At 39.7% G+C, this 22500-nt stretch overlaps 1 protein-coding gene across 18 annotated transcripts in view; it reads right to left on the bottom strand.

The window, feature by feature from the left end:
- SLMAP (sarcolemma associated protein) overlaps positions 1 to 22500 on the bottom strand; it is a 90515-nt gene that overhangs the window by 45831 nt on the left and 22184 nt on the right. For 10 of the 18 annotated variants that reach the window (XM_081850995.1, XM_081850983.1, XM_081850997.1 and 7 more), the window contains exons 3-4: positions 3550 to 3703; positions 1451 to 1523 (exon numbers count right to left, since the gene is read on the bottom strand). In XM_081850995.1, coding sequence (XP_081707121.1) covers positions 1451 to 1523; positions 3550 to 3703 — 227 coding nt within the window. The remainder of the gene's footprint in view (positions 1 to 1450; positions 1524 to 3549; positions 3704 to 22500) is intronic. The other 8 variants (XM_081850996.1, XM_081850999.1, XM_081850998.1 and 5 more) reach the window with 1 other exon arrangement.

Here is a 22500-nt window from a genome sequence, read left to right as displayed (position 1 = left end):
ATCAGTCAGGAAAGCCCAGCCACAGTAATTCATGCATCGGTTACTTTCAGACTGAATTATTGAAATGCACTCTGTGTGGGGTTCCCTTGCACTTGGCCTGGAAACGGCATGCAGTGCAGAATGCTGAGGCACAGTTGCTGACAGCCGTCGGATCCTGTCAGCATATAACACCTCTGCTCAGGCCTGCCCTGGCTGCTGATTTGTTGCTGGGCCAAGGCCAGCGTGTCACTTTACTATCAGTATATAAGGCCCTTAACAGCATGAGACCAGTTTAATTGAGAGATCGCCTTACACCACATCCAGCAACTCAACCACTTCGATCTGCAGAACTGGCATTGTTACAGGTGCCACATAAGACACTTCCCTCATTTTGAAGCTAATGAACTTTTAGCATGGTGGCACCCACACTTTGGAACTCCCTGCCTATGGACATCAGGCAGGTACTCTTTTCGGCACCTGCTAAAAAACATTTTGTTTAGGCAAGCCTATCTGGACGTGTAGAAGGCTGACATGTGTTTTAATCTGGTTTTTAACTTATCATTGGTGTTAATTATTTTTCGAAAGTTTTAAATAGTTGTTTTTGTGGGAGATTACAGTCAAACATAACTATGCATGAGTGCTAGTTAGTGCATGACTGAGTAAAGGACCAGAGCTGCATTGCTAAATAGACTCAATTAGGTCATGCCCCCTCGCCCCCAGAGAAGAAGTGAAGCTGCTTTCCTCCTTTCCCCTTCTTGCTGCACTGTGTAACCAACTAAGGAGGATGTGTGTAAGCTTGCTCCCAAGCTTACAGCATATTCTGCATTTTCTACGCAAATGTGTTTTTGCCTGTATTATCTTTGTTGCTGCATGGAATAAGGCATGACTGAGACTTTGAATCTGTAAGTAAAGCATTTTAAACTTAATGGCATGTGGTCTGCTCATTGCAAGGGGGGTAAAAAGAGGCCAGTTGCTGCGTGCAGCTGAATGGGTTAAAAAGGTCTAACATCCTATATTCCTAACATTAATGTGCCGCTTATTTTTATGAGTTTAATACTCTGCTACTGGGGTTCTCTGTATACTAGCCCCACTTTTTGAATATAGGCACCCAGACGATTCTTTTCTTGTTCACCCACACACATGGGTCCACAGGGATTCATATAGTTATTTTCCCGATTTTTTAAACTTTTTTTTTACTGGTAATTTTATTGTTCTTTCTTTTTGTAAGCCACTTTGAGGCTTTATTACAAACAAGCAGTATATAAATCTTGTGAAATAAATAATAAATAAATAAATCGGATGTCTCGAAACAGATGAGCACTTAGGGTCTTATACCAAAACGGGTGGTGATGTCCCTAGCTCTGCAATATTAAGGTCATTGTATTAGACAGCAGTTTTAGTCCTGGTATGTAGAAATTCTTAACCATCTGAAACATGTTTGATATTAGAACAACTGCAAAGTTACACTTACTCTGACCGTAGCCTAGCTTCCATACCATCTGGGAGAAATAGTTTTATTGTTGAGACAATGCATCCATGGGTGACTGGAAAGAACATTAACATTGTAAGTTCTAAGTAAGTATTCAATAAAATTAGTCACTGAAAAGTGGAAACAACGAAACATTCAATAACACTGACGTAATTCTGTCTGACAAAGAATAAAACAGTCAAGTGTACAAGCAAAGTTAAACAGAGGATGATGGGGTGTTGGTATCAAAAAGCTCAGACAGACTTAAGGCCCATGCCACTCTGTGATGTCAATCCAATTCTGAATTGTTCAGACAGCAGACACCAGAAAACTGTTTAAGACTTGGGCAACATTTCAGACAACTCTTGAGGATCACAAAAAACCACAAGCTTGAAAACCACAAGTTTTCAAAAGTTATGCAAAAACAAGTACATGAAAATTAGATCAGTTGCCTAACTGTGCAAGACCAACCTTAGATCACAAAGAGTAAGACTAAGAAACCCTATACTATTTCAGGCATGTTGATGAATTAATTTGGGGAACAAAAAAAATACTTTGCAACAATTAGAGGAGTCTGTAAAAAGCATAGTCAGAGATACATGATAATATGTGCTTGAGAAGAGCATTTCCACCTCAGGTAAAAGAGATCCGAAACACCAGGAACAGTATTTTACACACTTATAGTTTTTTGGTTCCTCTTCCAAAAGCAGCCCTCCTGACTCAAGCTCAAATGTCATAGAAACCTCTCTAGAGCATCAATCCATAAGATGTGAGGAGATGCCACTGAAATGTAGGTAAATTCCTTGTGCACAACAAGTTTTTGCATAAGCACACTGGCTTCATGCATTGTGGCAAAAGGAAGCTAAATAGAAAAGGTGGTTTTTATCCTAAGTGATATATTGATTTGAATTTAAATGCTGAAAAGAGAATTACCTGCCAAATTTGTTCAAATGGTGGTCACTACTTTCATGAGTAAATACATTTTGAAATACATCTAACCCAGCTAAAAGAAAAGCATACACTGTATGTTCCAGACTAGCCAGTTTAAAAACAAACAAACAAGTGTTAAATAGTGAGTTTATTGCCAATGTGCTATAGAGTGCTGGGCTCAGCTATGAAGCATGCTGGGTGGTCTTGGACAAAACATATTCTCCCATCCTAATTTCTTGTGGCTGCTGGAAGCCTGCATTGAAATGTTGATCTTGGAGAAGGGGCAAGAAATAAATAATAGTAAATAAAGTATCACATAGTAGTTCTATTGCACTGAATTCTACTTCTCCCTCTCATGCAATGCACTAACTTAAGAAAAACAAACAAGATGGGTATTTAGAGATAAATATCATCAAATACAACACCCAATGTACAAAAAGAAGTGTTGAGATTAAAACATGTTCAGACGTCCATGAAGAGCCAGTCATCCTGATGAAAAAGCTACAGGTTTCATTTTAAAACAATTGGGAAACATATCAAGTTTCTGATAGACTGCTTCCCTTAAATCACATTTTATAAAATGTGAAAATTATACAAGTCCACCGGTTTATTTTTCAGACGTTGCTGATTTCTGTAATGTTTTGACACTCGTCTGGAATTAAAAGCATTATCTGTTTGCAAAAAAGGCACCACAGGAATAGGCAACATGCAGAAAAGTAACAGCAAATCCAATGCTTATACAGAAGGTGTTCATTTATTTTTCTTTTATTTAAAGGACCTCTGTGCTCCCCTTCAGTAAAACTATTAGGGCTAACTAATAACATACCCTAAGTATGTAAAGGCGCTGCCACACTACATGGTTTCTTAAATGTGTATTTGCATTTGTGTGTGTTGTTCTTCTAATCAGCACTCATAAGGGAGGTGCAGTTTTGATTGGGACAGCAGCACAAATGGTTCTGACAAAAGCTGGAAGGGTTAAAAGCATCTCCACCAGCACCATAATACCAATCAGGTGGTATATCTGCCTGGATGCATGAAGATACTGCTTTTAAGAAGATACTGTAAAATACCAAATCTAAACTAAGTGCTTTGTTTTTCTTTAAAGCTTGCTTATGGATAGAACATACTTGAGATTCTCAACTTAAAAACAGAGGAAAGAAATTGATCCGTACCCTTACCTTTCCGCGTGTTCTCTGTCACATCTACGCCAAATTGAATGATATCACCAGACAGAATTTCACATGGTGGGCTTTCCTCAGATCCTCTGCTCAATCTCTGACTATTTATAAAGGTACCATTGCTACTCTTAGTGTCTTGAAGATAGAACTGTAAGAAAAAGAGATAAATTTAAGTCACCTGCAAGAAAAATGGTACATTAAAGACTAAAGGCAAATCCAATTTTAAAATGATCGTCAGTCCACAAATGGGTAAATAAAAATAGCATATGCATAATTATCCCACTACACATTAAGAAGTAATGATAATAACAATAATTCCTATTATCACATACTGTATTATATTATTATTATTACTACTACTACTACTACTACTACTACTACAGCACCATGAATGCTTTCAGATCAAACCAAATGTAAAGAGTTGCTTCCTCAAAAGGTTTAGAGTCTAATTTTGAGAGTTGTAGAAAAACAAAAGGGGGGGGAGAGAGGCAAGGAATGAAAGGAAGAATGTACAAGACAAGCGTAATATGGGATGAAGGTGAGCAAGCACAGTTACATATAACTGGGGTGACAACTAAACCATTAAAGCTAAATGCTTAATGGGTAAGGTGGGCTTTGAAAGAGATAGCAATATGTACTGGGTGGAGCGTCCTGGTTCAAGGACAAAAATGGGATATGTAATCATTTCAGAGAGCAGAAGACCCTTGGGTGACTGTGAGTGGTAGAGTTGGAGGAATGTAGGGATATGTCAATAAATAAACATGAAAAGATAGTTTGGGGAAGGCTGTGGGGAATGGAGGCAAATAGTATGGGAAACCAATGCAGATATTTAAGGAAGTGCATTGTATAGACTGAGAGATGAGAGAGAGAGGGTATGAGCTGGGAGCAGAGTTCTGGATGGAGCTGAGAAGACTAAGACAGTGTTTTACATGATACTAGCATTATACAAGGTGCCATAGTGTGGTAAGATAAAGTTAGGGCAAATAGTTAAAAGGAACAAAATAAAAAGTGATGGCTTCGTGGAGGTCAAGGGGAAGTGGCTTTAGTTGCTTAGTTTCCAAGTAAATCTATTAACACAAGTTCCTTCCTTTCTCTCCAGAAGCATCAATTGTAAAGGTTATGGGGATTCTCCAGATAGCACATAAAATAATGTTTTCACACCAAAATATATTTGCATACACTGGTTGCTAGGTGAGTGAATGCTTTTCAGTACGCTTTGGAATCTTTTACATACCCCAAACAGTAGTGGATTGAGAATAGAAGAATATATATTTTTAAAGAAACATAACAATGAATAACATAAAGCCGAGGTGGGGTGCCTTTGGTCCCCCAGATGTTCCTGAACTACAACTCCCATCCATACCACCAAGCATGGCCAACAGCGAAGGATGATGGTAGTTGTAGTTCAACAACATCCGGCATGCCAAAGATTCCCCGCACCTGACATAAAGTGCTGCATCATCCAAGTGAAAGAAATAACTTCTTATTTAACTGCCTGTTAAAAAGTTATGAGCTGCAATAATGGACATATTGACATACATGTAAATATCCTAAATATAAATAAATGGTGTTTAGGGATGCATAATTGAGAATCACTGCTACTCTCCTACGTCAGCACAACAATCAGATACAGTTCTTTTGAAGAGATTACTGGTTTAGATTTCTAAAAGATTTTTTGTGTGTGCGATACAATTATTTTTCTAGGAGTTTTTCAAGCAGGCTGGCACATGACCATTACAAAAACTTGCTCAAGTGCCACTCCTGACCCTTCTCCTTTGACATACTCTCTTCACATTCAGTGTTTTTGTCCCCAACACACACTTCCATAACTAGATCTCGCCCCATGGCAATAAATTAGTCATGTCATCACACACAGGACAGGAAATACCTATCAGACAAGCATAAACACAGCAGCTGTATCAAATGAACCAACAGGAAATTGAAACATCAAGCAAATTAAATTTACTTCCTTTCATTAGGAAAGAATAAAATACCTCAACAGAACAGTTTGTAGAGTTTGCTTATAATTTCTTCCTAGATTACACTACACCAGTGACCAGCAGCCTTATTTCTAACACAAACACAGCTAGTTTTCTTTAAAACAATAACAACAGTGATATAGATAGGTTCCATCACTTTACATCAAGCCTATACCATAGCTTCATTCAACTGTTGCCAAACATCCATTGTTTTAGTTGAGCTCCTCTCTTGTGTCTTAATCTTCTACTCAGTCTACTCAAATGCAAGTACTCTGAACATAAGCCTACCAGTGTTTATGGGGCTTAAGAGAAGAATAAATATTTTTACCAAAAAAGGAAAAAATGAACGAAAGCTAATTGTGGAATAGTGATTTCTTAGCGTCTGATTTGGAAACACCAGGTTCCTTGGTTTACCAGATTGCTGAAATCTTGAATATAAGTGGCAGAAAATCCTAGTGGAATCTGACTAAATAACCCATAGAGTCCTGTGATGTGGAAGTAATGGCAATGAATAGCTTTATTTTTCACCCTGATGTACCAGTAGTGTCACTCAGCAGAACTGTCACAGGTGGACAGTACACTGTAATATATTTGTTAAATACTTTGATCATAAGATTGTTCACATTCTGCCTGACTTTGGCCTAGTTCCCACAAACAAATGAGGTGGTAACTGTTCCTGAACTGAAACACTTCGACTGCAGGCAGAGGAATCACAGGGCTAAATGCCCCTCCATATGCACATCAGTGTGAACTATTCTAGTCTAGCTTTTTCCTCAATTTCGGATGTACAGAAAGTTTCATTATTTAGGATTTTTTTAAAACTAATGTATTTTTATCCCACCTTTCCACTATTTAAATGTGGCTTGAAACATGTTTGATGAAGTTGTTTATTTATTTACAGTATTAGATTTCTTACCCGCCCTGTACTACAAGGTCTCAGAGCTGGTTACAACAATAAAATATGTGCATATAAAACAAATAAAATAGTTACAACCACAAAACACAAAAAGTGCAAAAACATATTATCAGTCTCAGCAGGCTTCTACATAAAGATATCCCACCCTAACTCAGTGTTGTTGGACTACGACTTACATCATCCCTGACCGCTGGTCCTTCTAGCTAGGGATACTGGGAATTGTAGTCCAACATCAGCTAAGGACCCAAGTTTGAGGAACATTGCCCTAACTTTATGCCCTGATCTGCTTGAAACCTGTAAGCCAAGGGTAGGGAAACTTGCCCTGCACCAAGGCCACCTTCCCTTGGTGTAAGCAACATACCAACAGTAGGCAGTGCCAAACCCAAAGTGGACAGAGCCAGTATGTGCACACACACATTACATTCAGCTCTCTTGGCTTCCATGCTGCTTGCTAGAAAAGGGTTCCCTTTCTCACTGCTCATGGAGGAAGAGAGTGATCTGCTTCTCTCTCAACAGCTCCAGAGGTTAGAAAGGGTTGTTGTTTTCATACTGCACCACATGCATACTCAACCTCTTCCCCATTGCTGAGCTACAATATCTGACGGGCCAAGCTCTCTGAACGTTGTTCAATTGCCCATAGATAACAGCCCAACAGCAGGGAAAAGGTGGATGGGGAAGAGTCTGGAGTGCAAGATTGGGAAGCCCTGAGAGCAGCAATTGGCCTATGGGCTAGATGTTCCTCCTCTCTGCTGAAAGCACACACAAACGCTCTGTGCTGGCAGGCCAAGTGAGGTCTGGCAATGTATATTTGCTGACACCGCTGGTAGTTCCCACCTTAGGAGAAGTTCAAACCTTGGGCTATGTCTGCAAGTGTGTGAGGCAGAGCTTCAGGTGATTAGCCACTTCACATTCAGCAAAGCAACACAACCGCCAACAGCAAACGTATGCAAATTAGTTTAATTTGCATACTGTATGCACGTCAGAATTGGATTATTTATATCTAGTCATCAGACCATCACAAAGTACAGTAAAGGATTAACAGAATGAATGTAACACTAATAGAAGTTAACTCTGGCCCAAGTAAACTACAGTGGTGCCCCGCAAGACGAATGCCTCGCAAGACGAAAAACTCACTAGACAAAAGGGTTTTCCGTTTTTCGAGGTGCTTCGCAAGACGAATTTCCCTATGGGCTTGCTTCGCAAGACAAAAACGTCTTGCGAGTTTGCTTCCTTTTTCTTAAAGCCGTTAATACCCGGGGAATCCGCACTCCGCAAGACGAAAAGATCGCAAGACGAAGCAACTCGCAGGATGAATTAATTTCGTCTTGCGAGGCACCACTGTACAACATAAGCTAACTCAAAATGCTGCATTTCTTTGGCAGAGCAGAACAAATACAGTAGTTTAAAACAAATAGTCAAATGAAATATTGAAAACAGAAAAAATGAGATGAAATAAATCAATTCCTGCAAATCTGAATAAACCTAAATGAATAAAATGACTTAAATTTCTTAATCTCCCTGGCAAGATACAGAACTTTCTCTTAAAAATTTTCTCCACTAATTAGTTACTGCAGATAGAAAATCTGTAGTCTTTACAGCTGCAAACTGTATTTAACTTGTCCACCCAGTGGGTAAGACCCAGTGGGATCAGACCTCTCCCTAAGATTTATCTCCAGTATTGCTTTTTCAGTGCATTGTGTGTCAAAAAAAATCAGCTTTTCTTGGCACAAAATCTGAGTTTCCATTGTGTAGAATTTTGGTATTTGTTTTCAACCCACAAAGGTTGAAACCTTTAAATCAGACACAGAACTAATTCAATATACTTCAGGAGATGCACAGATGTTTTCTACTTTCAACACAATTATTCATCCTTCCATTCCAGCTGACCTATAGTATGTCTCACTTTTATTAGTTTCCAGCAAATGAAAGCTAAAAGTTGAATAACCTATACTGAAAAGAATGAAATATTGAAAACAGACTTTCATTCTAAAATAAGCATGCTAATTCTACCCAAGAGAATATTATACTAGTGCTGGTAAAGGAACAGGCTTCTAGTTCTGTTTTATTCTGACACACCCATATCACTGGAGCTTAACATTCCAGTGAGGAAAGAGGTAGTATAAATTTCCCTACCCTACCCTCAGGGGCAAGTGACTAAGTTGTGGATCTTGAAGATACAAAGATCTTGTGACACCTGGAGCAAGGAACACAAATATAATATAATTTATTGTAAATATAATTTCCCAGGCTGTTGAATACCTTGAAGAAAGCCTGGATGGCCACAAAAAGTTGGACCCCTGAAGTCACTGTACTTGAAGCAGAACATTTTAGATCTCTAGCAGCACTGAAGAGATCCATTAAAGAGATAATCTCTGAAAACCTGTGTTTTCTCTTTAAAAATAATGATGAAGAAACTGCAAAGATGACCCTGTTAAAGAACATCTCTACGTGGCAAAATAAATAAAAATCATCATATAATGATTGTATAAACTGGTGCTTTTAGGCAAGCAACTTGTATTATGAGACTCAAAATAAAAAGGAAGAAGAGTTAAAATCCTTGGTTTTTATACCACATACATTTTATCTCAGTGTTTTATTATGATTTCTCATTCCAAAATACAACCAGCCTTCTATTTTCTCAGCCAATTCTATGTATTATCAGTCTTCAATTATACCACATCTCTACATGTGAAAGAATGTTATAGGGCAAGGTGACTGTATAACTTCTGAGTAGAGTAGTGAGAATGCTACATTTAAAGCTTCCCCATACTACAAAATAAATAAATTCCTGCAAATACATATGATCCAAAATTTTCACGAGTTTTAACTTTAGGAGAGCATTCAAAGACAGAATTCTCCCTCCCCAAAGAGCGGAGTAGTGCAGTCCATCCTATCACCACATTCTACTACATGTGTAGACAGAGGCCTTTGGTAATTCCTCTTTCCATTAATCAGTAAGGGCCTTGAGGCATCATATCTGAATTAGGCTGCATATTTGCTCAATCAAACTCATCCAATGGGTCATTAGAATCTGATTTTCTGCTCGTTAAACTGCCCTCATTCAATAAGTGAGCAGCAGACACATAGTAGATGTTTTTTGAGTGCATAGCAGACTTATTACAACATGGCTTGTATTTTGCAATGTGACCTGGCAGTCCACTGTTTTTTAAAGGCTTAACATGCTCACAAAGTTAATCAGCAACACAGAATATTCTTGTCTACCTGAACATCAGTTTATAATATCTTTGGAAAATACCCAACTAGAAACTAACATTGAATTTAATGGTCTTCCGTTCTCCACAATTAGGCTGCAGTCCTTTATCTGAAGTCCTCGGAGTAAGTCTTTTTTAAACATAGTGGGACTTCTGGGTAAAAAGGGGCAGGATTGCATTTTAAGTGTCTGTCTCTATTGAATGATGCAGGTGGCGCTGTGATCTAAACCACTATGCCTCTTAGGCTTGCCAATTAGAAGGTCAACAGTTTGAATCCACACAATGGTGGTGAGCTCCCGTTGCTCTGTTCCAGCTTCTGCCAACCTAGCAGTTCGAAAGCATACCAGTGCAAGTCGATAAATAGGTACTGCTGCAGCGAGAAGGTACATGGCGTTTCCATCATGGACGAGTTGCACCAGAAGCAGTTTAGTCATGCTGGCCACATGACTGCGAAAGCTGCCTGTGGACAAACACCGGCTCCCTCGACCTGAAACATGATGAGCAACACACCCCATAGCAGCCTTTGACTGGACTTAACCGTCCAGGGGTCCTTTACCTTTATGTCTATGCTTTCGTCTTTTACTATGTTTCACCTCTTTCCTCTTTCACTTTTCCTTCCCTCTATTCAGCAGCTTCAGTTAGCATTCAGACTATTTTTTTCCTAAACATTTTTCTTAGTGCTCGTCCTCACTCTTATTTATCTTAATTCATTGCTCAATTGTCTCTTATCTGAACCTTCTTTTTAAGTTCCACTTATCTACCATTTCAAAACTCTGCCCTTTTCTTTTCTCATAGAACCGGTAACTCTGTTCCCAAATTTTTGACATGCTTTTTAAAAAACAATACACACACAAGATCCTGATACACATTTTCTGTTTTCCCCTTCCTTCCTAATATAACTCTTATAATTATTTAGAAACTTTGTATAAACTATACCTAATGCTTGGATTCCTTATTTAAACACTTGAAGAGCTGTAGTAGTTTAAGAATATGTTGAGATCTTCCTTCCCTCCCCACTGTCCTATTCAAATCTTACCTTCACCAGAAACCCACTTTGTGGCATTAATTAAGGAACCCACTATTGTCTTAGCAGTCTTGTACCCTCCCTGCCTCCATCTATAATATGAGACTGATAGTGCGGGCCTAGTCACAAGTCACAAAGATTATATTTTTAAACCTTCTTGATATATTAATTCATTCATCACTTCCCTTGTACAACTTTTCTTAAAAAGTAACTGCTATAAAAAATGAACAACAAAAGTAGCATTCATGTGATTACCACTCATTTAGCATTCAGGAATCTCAACAGCTGCTTAGCACAGGGAGAAAGGGATCTAGAATCACATTCTAATTCATCAGAACCATATTCAACAGCAATGAAATCATAAATGCAATGTAAGATACTTGAAGAAAAAATAAAGAAAACAGATCTCAGAGAAATGTTCCCATAAACCAGGGCACCCATTATGCAACACATACAGAACAGGGCGTGTTTTTTAAAAAAGCTTCAGAAGCCAATCTTAATAAGGAATGAAACTATGACTAGAAGCAGCCTTCACTTTTAACAAAAAACAACAACAACCAATAAATGCTACCAAGATGGAAATGTGTATGGAATCATGGCCTGGGGTGAGCAAGCTAATGTGTAAAAATGGTAATTAGATTTACTGTTATTTGCCTGTGTACACCCACATTCAATCATGACCATTTGTTTCCACATCTGTTACAAGCAAATAATTTCATCTTAAGTAAGGCCAGCCAGTTGCTAAACAACTTCTTGATTTAGCAGTAAGGAATGCAGAGTGACAAGCTTGCAAATTAGTGATGCGGATTGTAAACATCAAAATAGATGTGAGAGAGGAAAACAATTGGTGCAATGCTTTGATCAGCAGCTAATTTTTAAGAGAGACCATCTTTTGAACTAAGTAAGAACTGAAGGGCTTTGTTGCTTTTGGCCACTAGTCACTTCCATGCAACTCAGGACACAAGGAACTCTTAAATCCCCCTCCCCTTTCTTCTTGTGTGAACAGAGGCTTTGGCAAACCTCTCCCACCATGGGGGACATGATAGAGGTGTATAAAAGTATGCAAGGTATGGAGAAAATGGATATAGAGAAGTGTTTCACCCTTTCTCATAATACTAAAAGCAAGGGCCATTGAATGAATGAAGCTGAATGCTGAGTGATTCAGGACAAAGAAAAATAACTTCACAAAAAAATTGTCCAGTTGCACCTTAGAGACCAACCAAGTTTGTTCTGGGTCTAAGCTTTCATGTGCATGCACACTTCTGTATCTGAAGAAGTGTACTTAGAGCCAGAACAAACTTAGTTGGTCTCTAAGGTGCTACTGGACAATTTATTTATTTATTTATTTATTTCAACTGCATCAGACCAACATGACTACCTAACTGAAAAAAAGAACTTTAACACACATGATGGCCATCAATTTGGATGGCTTTAAAAGGAGTTGACACAAATTTATGAAGGACAAGGCTATCTAGTATCTGAGGCAGTATGTCTCTGACTACAACTTGCTGGTAACCTCAGCTGGCGGGTGCTGTTACTCTCACGGCCTGCTTGTAGACTTCGCACAGGCATCTGGCCAGTCACTGTGAGAACAGGATGCTGGACCAGATGGGCCTTTGGGCTGCCAGCAGGGCTCTTCTTGCATTCACCTTTTTCCTTGGACTCAACTCAAACCCCTGATGACCAGCGCAAGGGTGGAGAAAGCTCAGCTGACCTCCACTCCTGAAATGATTACAGGAGAAATATCTGGACTGACTGAGAAGAACTATCCAAGAGCAGCTTACTAATGTCAATGATAAGACAATCCCTATTCCCAGACTTACAGCATAAAAGACACAACACAAAAGGAAAAGAGATTGAGAGGGGAAATGAAAAAGCAAACACACAGACTAGTTCTTAGTTACAGAGTTATGATCATGACCAGCTGGAATGCAAGGAGTTCAGAGTACAGGAGTCAAAACTGCTGATCTCAGCTGAGCTGATGGAGAGGGCCAGGACTACAGTTCTGTCTCTCCTTCTGCTGTGGGTTGATTTGATTCCAACACACAATAGGACAGGAAGTGTCCATAGCAATCCTCTACTGCCCTGCTCCCATCATCAATTTGCATTCTCTGTCATCCACACACACAAGCCAAGCAAATTATCAAGAGTTATTAATATCTCACGTCAACTGATTTACTTTGCTGATTACAAAACAAAATAAAAAAAATCCTTCCAGTAGCACCTTAAAGACCAACTGAGTTAGTTCTAGGTATGAGCTTTCGTGTGCATGCACACTTCTTCAGATACAGGTATCTGAAGAAGTGTGCATGCACACGAAAGCTCATACCTAGAACTAACTCAGTTGGTCTTTAAGGTGCTACTGGAAGGATTTTTTTAATTTTGTTTTGACCATGGCAGACCAACACGGCTACCTATCTGTTTGCTGATTACGTCATTTAAAAGTGCTAAATTGGGATGGGCATAGAAAAAAATTGTTAGTGTATTTTCTAGCAATCATTCAGTACATAACCTTAGAACTTGAAATATACCAGTCATAACAACAGTATGTAGTGTCTTTTTTCCTTCTTGTAAAGTACACAGTTTTCTTTACTTGAAAAGTACACTTTACAGATTCTCTTATCCCTGTCACTGATTTTTCAAGGAAAAAACTGATATAAAGTTCTAATTTACAAGTAATTTTATATATCTGGCTGACTTGCAGCAAGACATTTGTCACCATAGCTACAAATTACTACCTAGACATTTTTCTCCTCCTAAAGTTTGTCATGTTGTCTCCATTAAGAATTGACAAGTATTCTTATGCCACGAATTCTGGACGGTTCCAACACAATTGCACTTTCAAGATTTTTCCATACCAGTTTTAAACATCTTCACCTTCAAAATCCACCAGCTTTCTTCATCAGGTTTTTGTTTTATTAAAAAAACACACCCTAAAATGTGGCTATAATTCCAGTAAGACAGAGTAAAGTACTATTTTGAAAGATTCCATCTTAAAGTGGACGTACTGCTAGCCGGGCATTTTAAAATCCCCAATTGAAAAGCAATTCCATGTCATTCCACTGCCTTGAGCACGTCTTTTTCCTAAAAAATTAAATATAATACAAATATGCATAGAGTAGTGTTAAGTTCTATTAAGAAAATAATTCACAAATTTTGGACTAAAACTGTGAATGGTTATAATCATCCATTACATCAGCCCTAAACCAACCTGGTTCCCCCCCAGATGCTTTTAACTACAACCCTCATCATCTGTGACCACTGGTCACACTTGCTATAGCCGATGAGAGCTGTAACTGATTCAACATACAGTGGTACCTCGGGTTACAGACGCTTCAGGTTACATATGCTTCAGGTTACAGACTCCGCTAACCCAGAAATAGCACCTCAGGTTAAGAACTTTGCTTCAGGATGAGAACACAAATCGTGCTCCGGCGGCACAGCAGCAGCGGGAGACCCCATTAGCTAAAGTGGTGCTTCAGGTTAAGAACAGTTTCAGGTTAAGAACGGACCTCCGGAACGAATTAAGTACTTAACCCGAGGTACCACTGTATTTGAGTACTGCATTATGCAATACAGGTTCTAAAGATTTGTTATAAAACTGCACACTTCATCTCTCTCCATCCTGTATTTTGAAACATGAGCATTCAGTTGGGAATATGAGCAATTAATTGGAAAGAGGGCCAAGTGCAGTTTCTCCAAGTACAGCAATTACAATTTTACTGCAAAAGTGCAACTTACTACCAATCTTGAAAATATGATCTTTTGCCTTGGGCAAATAACACATGTAATAAGCAAGAGCAAAATAATTTAGTAAATGAGAATAACCTCCCCTGTAACAAGCCTTTCTAGAAGCAAAGCATGGAAGAGAAGAAATGTGATTTCCAAAATATACAGCCAAGGCATTATCACATTTTCTTTAGCATCAACAAATAATAATATATATGGTTGACTGCTGTGAACTAAGCTGCATATACTGACATACACAATATGTTAGGGTGAAGCAGCTATGCAATAAAGTTCCAATTAGGTTTCCCCCTTGTAATATTACACCTCTAGGATCTCTGCCAGCCTTGCAGCCTTCCAAAACTGCTAAACGTGCCAAACCAGTATGGTGATGCAGACAGGTGCCTTTCTGTTATAAAGCAAAAGTGTCACTGCTTAAGCAGCAGCTGGCCCCCACACTCACAATTCCATTGAATAAGATGACTTGACTAGCCACTTTTTACATCATTTGGCACTGAAGACTTTTTTTTAGCAAGTCTGCATAATGTGACTGTTCCAAGGCTGCCAGAAAAGGTTTCATATGCCATTTAGCAGCAAAAAACAAAAACTACAAACTTATTCTTACCGTTGTTATGGCTCTTTATTAAATTTATATCCTGCCCTTTCTACTAAAGGAACCTAGAACAGCAAATCACCAAGTGGTAAAACAGTACAGTTAAAAATAAAACATATTTTAAATATTTTTAAACAATTAAAGAGCATCTAAAAATACATTAAAATGGGTTCGTATCCTCACAGCTATGTAATTTCAAGGTGCCTGGTTACAGTCTATTTCAGCCAGCAAGTGGATGGGTAAAAAGGGAAGTTTTTTTAAAAAAATTCCTGAATGTTAATGAGTGAGGGAGACACCGCACTGCAGTGAACATTCCACAAATAGGGAACTGCCACTGAGAAGTCCTTGTCATGGGTCTATCCCAGGGGTCAGCAAACTTTTTCAGCAGGGGGGCAGTCCACTGTCCTTCAGACCTTGTGGGGGGCCCGACTATATATACTGGGGGGGGGGATGAACGAATTCCTATGCCCCACAAATAACCCAGAGATGCATTTTAAACGAAGGCACACATTCTACTCATGTAAAAACACACTTATTCCCGGACCATCCGCGGGCTGGATTTAGAAGGCGATTGGGCCGGATCTGGCCCCCGGGCCTTAGTTTACCTACCCATGGTCTATCCTCAGGCTGCAACAACTGAAATGACTCTGTCAGGCTATAACTAGATGGTGCTGCAGGGACCTCCAATGGACTTGAAATCATTGTGACATCTAGTTCAGAATGGATCCAAAGAATAAGAAACAGTTTCTAGACATCTTCAGCACTAGAACAGTGTGTGTAGGTACTCTACATTAAACTCAGTTTTTACAACAAGCACTTGATTATGCCTGGTATTTTCTACTCCAGTTATTGACTCAATTCAAGTTACTTTTTTATTATGTCAATTCATTTGCCTAGTTTACATGCAACAATGCAACACAGAGCCATGGTTTTGTTGTTGACTTATGAACCTTGGCTTATGCTAATAATGATTTGTGGTTCCTTAGCTCAGCTGATTCAAAAGTGCTTCATAGCAAGCTTCACTGAACTACAGTCCCTGCTTAAGTCTTTCTTTATTGTAAAGAGCATTCAAATATTACCATGGTCAGTATTAATTCCAGCTTTAATATGTTTTTCTTTTTCTTTTCTTTTTTTGATGGAGCGCTTATGCTTTAAGAAGAGTGCCCTAACTCTAAAGGTCACTTCAAGCACTTTAAAGATTTAACTGGCAAAGATTAAATGAGGCATCACCTCTTTTCCTCAGCTATTCTAAAAATGGTACAACCATCAGAGAAAGGTTAAATATATAGTACAGAAAGGAGAAGAAAAAGGAGAGCTCTTTCTGTCTGCTCCAGAGAAGTGACTCACAGCACTGGTAGGCCTTGAAGAATGCCGAAGGTTGCATGATTAGGTTGATTAGCCTTATCATATTTGAAGGCCAGTATGCACCACCAGAAAGACTAAACAAGGCCAGAAGAGCCTACTGGACAAGAAAAACAGTTTTAGGAAATAAGCTTGTCATATTTTTGCAACTATGTATCTCAAAACTTTCTCTTCTGAAGATCTGCCTTCATGCCAGATGAATTTATAAGCCAGTTGCAAGTGGATAGAGCAAGGCTTGCCAAGCAAAATCAATCTCAGCCCTCACACTATAATACTGAGCTTAATGGAAAGATGGGTGGCTGGAAGGGGGCTACAACAAGCACCAAGCATATATGGCATGCAAGCCATCTTGAAACAAGAGGAGAGTAGCACCCATGCCTTGCCCCATGCCACCTCCAGTTCTGCCCAAATGTGGTCCCACAGGTGAATGCAGCCCTCGGCAGCAAAAAAGGTTCCCCAGCAGTATCCTAGGATACCTCCACTAAGTGCAAAAAAAAGGTTTTCCTTCGCACAAAATGTGCTGCCAATCTCTGGATATTTACTCCATTGTGAACCAGCTTGGCTTCAGAGGCCCTGCTCTGTGTCCCTTCACCATCAGACAAACAGTTGGCAGGCGCATCCTTGGGGAGGTCTGTCGGGTTCCTTCCATTCCCACATTTGAATAGGCACATGAAACTGTTTCAGCAGATTTATGACTATTGAAAGCGATGCATATGGATTGGTTAACTGATGCTACTATGAGACTGGAATGCTGCAGATTATTATGGCTCTTGATGTTGAAAGTTCGACAAATGTTAACTATATACTTTGACTATATGTTTACAGTAAAGCAGGATGAACATCTATTAAACAAATAAAAAATAAAATGTCATAGGAAAGTCACTTTATAATTATTTTCAGTCAAAGTTGGGGATACTGTAGAGGCCAACCTACAATGATATTTCCAGTCGTATGCCTAGAACTTTATTCCATTCGGTCATATGATTGCTTTCTCTCTAAGAGATCGGATCTAGTAACAGATTATATAGCTTGGAATGCATACTTTGCATTTTTTTCAGTGCTGATTTTTTCAAGCTTAGTTTCTTCCTACAATAATACATCTGTGTGTGATATCATTCCCTCTAATAGCAAACTCGGGCAGTTTGAGTGTTAGCAGGACTGATGCTAAAGCAGAGCCTCTAGGAAACTAGAGGGAGGCCTCAGCATGTACTGTACAGCTAAACCTCAAAATATGCAGGTAGAATATATGTTTTAAAACCCAAAGGCAGCAATCCCCACCCACCCCCACCAAGAAATAGCCCGCTAATGTCTAAACACTCCAGAAGTCAAGGAATATTGTGTAAGATGTTTTAAAAAAGGAAAAAGTGGAAGGGGACAGAGAATTGGACTTCTTCTGTTCCTTGCTGCTTAAATATTCTCAAGAAAAACAGCTAGCTGACTCCCTGAAAGCAAGAACTCCTACTAGGAGGCAAGGATATACATTTTGTTGTTGCAGGTCCCATTCATGACTCTTTATCTAAAACTATTGGAAAAGATTTGGCTGCTCATTATTCGTTTTTTGCTACCATTGGTTGATAGGATAAAAGAGACTAATTTTAAAAATACGTTAAAATAAATTTTCTTTCTTTCTTTCTATATGCACCACTTACTGTATTTTTTGCACCATAACACTCACTTTTTTCCTCCTAGAAAGTAAGGGGAAATGTCTGTGCGTGTTATGGAGGAAATGCCTACGGGTGACATGCCCACGGATTTTCCTCCTCTAAAAACTACGTGCGTGTTATGGTCGGGTGCGTGTTATAGAGCGAAAAATACGGTACCATATTTTTCTGTCTGTAAGACACCCCCATGTATAAGACGACCCCTATTTTAGGGGACTCAGATTTAAGAAAATGGGGAAGAGATGTATCTGTGTATAAGATGCCCCCTAATCTCTGACATTATTTTTTAGGGTGGAAACGTAGTCTTATACACGGGAAAATACGGTATTTGTCAAACTGGATTCTAAACAGTTTACAGCTATAAAATCAATTATAAAATCTTTCCATAAAGCAGGCTCCTTCACTGTATTCTGTTCAACATCTGCTAAAAACATTCTTGTTTAGACAAGCCTAGATGCTTAGAAATGCTGATGTGAATTTTAATGTGTGTTAGTATTTTTATTTATTTTATGTTTTATTGTCTTGTAAATTTATCTCTTTGTAAACCGCTTTGAGGGTTAGTTTTTTAATACACAATCAAGCAGTGTATAAATTTTATGAAATAAATAAAACATATGAAGCATTAAGGCAGTGTTTCCCAACCTTTTTTGGGCAAAGGCACACTTGTTTCATGAAAAAAATCTCGAGGCACACCACCATGCCAGATGGGGAAAGGTCACTTTTTACTTATGTAAAAAAAAATAAAAAAATAGTAACAGCATAGAAGGTAATGATTATCTCTTTGATGTCTGATGGGAGGGCATTCCACAGGGCGGGCGCCACTACTGAGAAGGCCCTCTGCCTGGTTCCCTGTAACCTCACTTTTCACAGTGAGGGAATTGCCAGAAGGCCCTTGGCACTGGATCTCAGTGTCTGGGCTGAACGATGGTGGCGGAGACGCTACTTCAGGTATACTGGACCGAAACCGCTTAGGGCTTTAAAGGTCAGCACCAACACTTTGAATTGTGCTCGGAAAGGTACTGGGAGCCAATGTAGGTCTTTCAAGACTGTCGTTACGTGGTCTCGGCGGCAGGTAGCAGCGCTCACAGCTTACGGACTGCACCGTGTAACAGGTGTCTGGCCCAGCAGCCTAAGGCGGACAAGCCACTGAAACAGGCATTCAGAATCCATTCATTTCATAAAACCTGCAGGGCTCAATCTCTGTGTTTGTGTATGTGTGTGTTTCTGTTTTGCCCAAGGGTCTGGGGGTGGGAGAGAGCTCTTTAGCATGATGCTTTTAAAACAATTAAATTATCAACAAACAAACCTGATGATACGAATAGCAACGTCAGGTGCTACCGGGGGGGGGGAGGGGGCCTACTCGGAAGTAAATACTGCGTCCAGGCGCAATTAGCGCTGATTTAAGGTGCACCAAGACTGCCTAAAAACCTCACCAAAGATATGCAACAAAGCGCTTCGTTGCAGAGGGGAGAGTTTGTGCACCGTGGAGGCTGGAGGGCTTCTATTCTACATGCGGGGGTTGGGGGGGCGAGGAAAATGTGCTCCGTGGGGGGGGGCGGGGAAGGCAAGAAAAGGAGCTGAGCTCTAACTATAGGCTCCCACGCTTGAGCACGCCCGACTCGGTGGGGCAGACCACCCTCTCTCCTGGAGGAGGAGGAGGAAGAGGAGGAGGAGATTCCCATCCACGGCGTGGCCTCCCGCGCTCCTGAACGGGAAATCTCTGCAGCCCAAGACTCTCCGCGAGGCAGCTCCTCCCTTCCTGCCTTGAGCCGCCGCCAGCCGCGCCCCCTCCCCAGTTATCTGCTGCCTGCCAAGCCCCGCCCCTCTTCATTGTCCTCCCCTTCTGTTTATTCCCCTTCCTCCATCCCTCGCTTTTTTCCCTCTCTTTCCTTTTTTTAAAAAAATATTTTCTCTTCCCCTTCTTTTTTCCCACCCTTTCTCCCCGCCCTCCTGGGTTAAAGGATTTGAGCAATGGGTCTGGAGGTGGAGCTCGTCGGAGGATTAGCCCGACTCGCCCGCCTCCCTCCCACGGCACACTAGGCAACGTCCGGCGGCACACTAGTGTGCCGCGGAACACCGGTTGGGAAACACTGCATTAAGGCATCCTTAATTAAAATATACAATGAATCAAGGCAGTTAAAAAGCATGACAATGAAAAAGTTTTAAAAACTGTTAAAACAATAAGATCAGAAGTTCAAGTTCAGGGGAAAGTTTGCCTTAAACAAGGGAATCCCCACACAGAGTACTTTACAATAATACAGGTATGAGGTCACAGTGGCCACACCTTGGCTTAGCTCAGCATGGCACAGCAGTAAAAGAGACCAAGGTGGAACAAAACAGCTGATGCTTCTCATTGGCAGCCTACCCACTGGTGCTATCTTGATGTGGCACAGTTTGACCTACAGTGTTTATTTATTATAGCAATTTATATAGAACTTAACTATCATAGTTTCTAAGCAGTTTACAAAAAAAAAAAAAAAACCCAGAAAAGGTAAAAATCAATCAAAACTATGAAATGAGACATCAATTAAAATGCCTGCTGAAATAAGAAATTGTCAGTAGGCACCATAAATTCAACAATAATGGGGTCGCTCTGATCTCAACTGGAAGGGAGTTCCATAAAATTGGGCCCACAATACTGAACACATGGCTCCTGGTGGCTATGAACCATAGAGCACAGCCAAGAGGGACTTCCCCCAACAGCCTCAGTGAGCAGGCACGGATATAAAGGATAAGACGGTCCTTGTTATGAGAACCACCTCATACAATGTGTAGTAAGTAGTAAGATTATTCACATCTCTAATAATTACTTAGCCCAAACCATTATGAAGCCCTTGTATCCTGAACATGTGGAAAAGTCTATTATTACGTTCTATTTAATTCTGTCTCTTGCATAAGCCAAGCAGGAAGGTACAGCTGAGTATGTGTTCTTAGTTGGTGTACCATACAGCTATATAAATTATATATAGCTTTATCTATCTCAGGCATAGGCAAACTCGGCCCTCCAGATGTTTTGCGACTACAACTCCCTGACCACCGGTCCTGTTAGCTACGGATGATGGGAGTTGTAGTCCCAAAACATCTAGAAGGCCGAGTTTGCCTATCTATCTAATAACCAAGGAAAGTCTTATGTCAGCTACTGGTTCTCCTTTGTAGAACATTTAAAACTGTCCTTTGTTCCCTGAAAAGTGAAAGCAACAGATGTCTATAACTAACTAAATGCTTTTATCTAGGCCTGCTATAGACATTTTCTCACTGTATTTATAGCTGTTACATTGAAGATTTTTCCCCTTGAAAATTTGTTGTACATGTGACCAAGAAATAAACTTAAAAATAGAATGGCAGTAACTAACTTTTACCACATACAGTACAGGTCTTAAAAACACTCGTATTGTTACCCTGCTTCACTACAGCTTTACTATACGTAGACAAATCTGGATGCAGTGAAGGATGCATGGCAAGCAACTTACTTTGTTTTAGCTCCTAATTTAATACAAGGACTATTATGGGACATTCATGATACAGAGGATCATCAAAATACCACTGTCATGAAGCCCAAACCACCACAATGTCATCAAGCACATGAAGCTGAAAGGATATCCGCCCTTGTCTTGTGGAAAACCTTTCCTAAAAAGTTGCAATATTGCTGCTTATCTGTTTCAACTACCCATATGGATGTGTGATGCACAATGAATCCAAGCAAGAGCCCAAGAATACAATATTTTTGGGGGGAGGTGGGGGTGGATAGAAGGATGTATGCCCATTATCTAAAGAATAACCTAACAGATTTATTAAATGAAACAGCCGAGTCTTTGTTAATATTGATCTGCCTTTAGGTACCAAATATACATTGCAGCATCTTATTTGCTTGTGCCTTACATAGCTCAGTACGTAATCTGTTAATGCCATCCCTAGCCTTCTTAAAATAAGTAGCTTTATGTTTAGCCGGTTCAGTAAACACTTCTCTCTTTAAAATGTCAAATTCTTCATTTATTTTGCTTCATATTTCCTTTCTTTCTTTCTTTCTTTCTTTTCTTTCTCTCCCTCTCTCTCTCTCTCTCTCTCTCTCACACACACACACACACACACACACAGTGCCCTGCTACTGCATCCACTTTGTATGGTGGTACATACCCTTGGTGCCACAGCCTCTAGTTTGATAGAATTTTGACAGAACATAAGGGAATTTTAAGTAATATTTCAGCAGGCACATTCAACTCATAAATTGAATTGTCCTTGTAGTCAATTCCTGATCCCAGCCTGTTGGGCCACCTTACACAAATCCTACATCTCCTTAGAACAGTTTCCTTATAATCTATATTTCACATGCTTACGTAAGTGCTTCAAATTCATTACAGTTGCTCTAGACCAAAAATAATAATAATCACGTCGTCCTCATATATTCTAAAATTAGAAAGACAATCTTTTTTCTTCTTGCTCCACTAGTAGTAA

The sequence above is a fragment of the Podarcis erhardii genome, assembly GCF_964252035.2.
Source record: "Podarcis erhardii genome assembly, chromosome: 2".
NCBI classification, from domain to species: Eukaryota; Metazoa; Chordata; class Lepidosauria; order Squamata; family Lacertidae; genus Podarcis; species Podarcis erhardii.
This window is presented reverse-complemented; position numbering and strand designations above follow the sequence as displayed.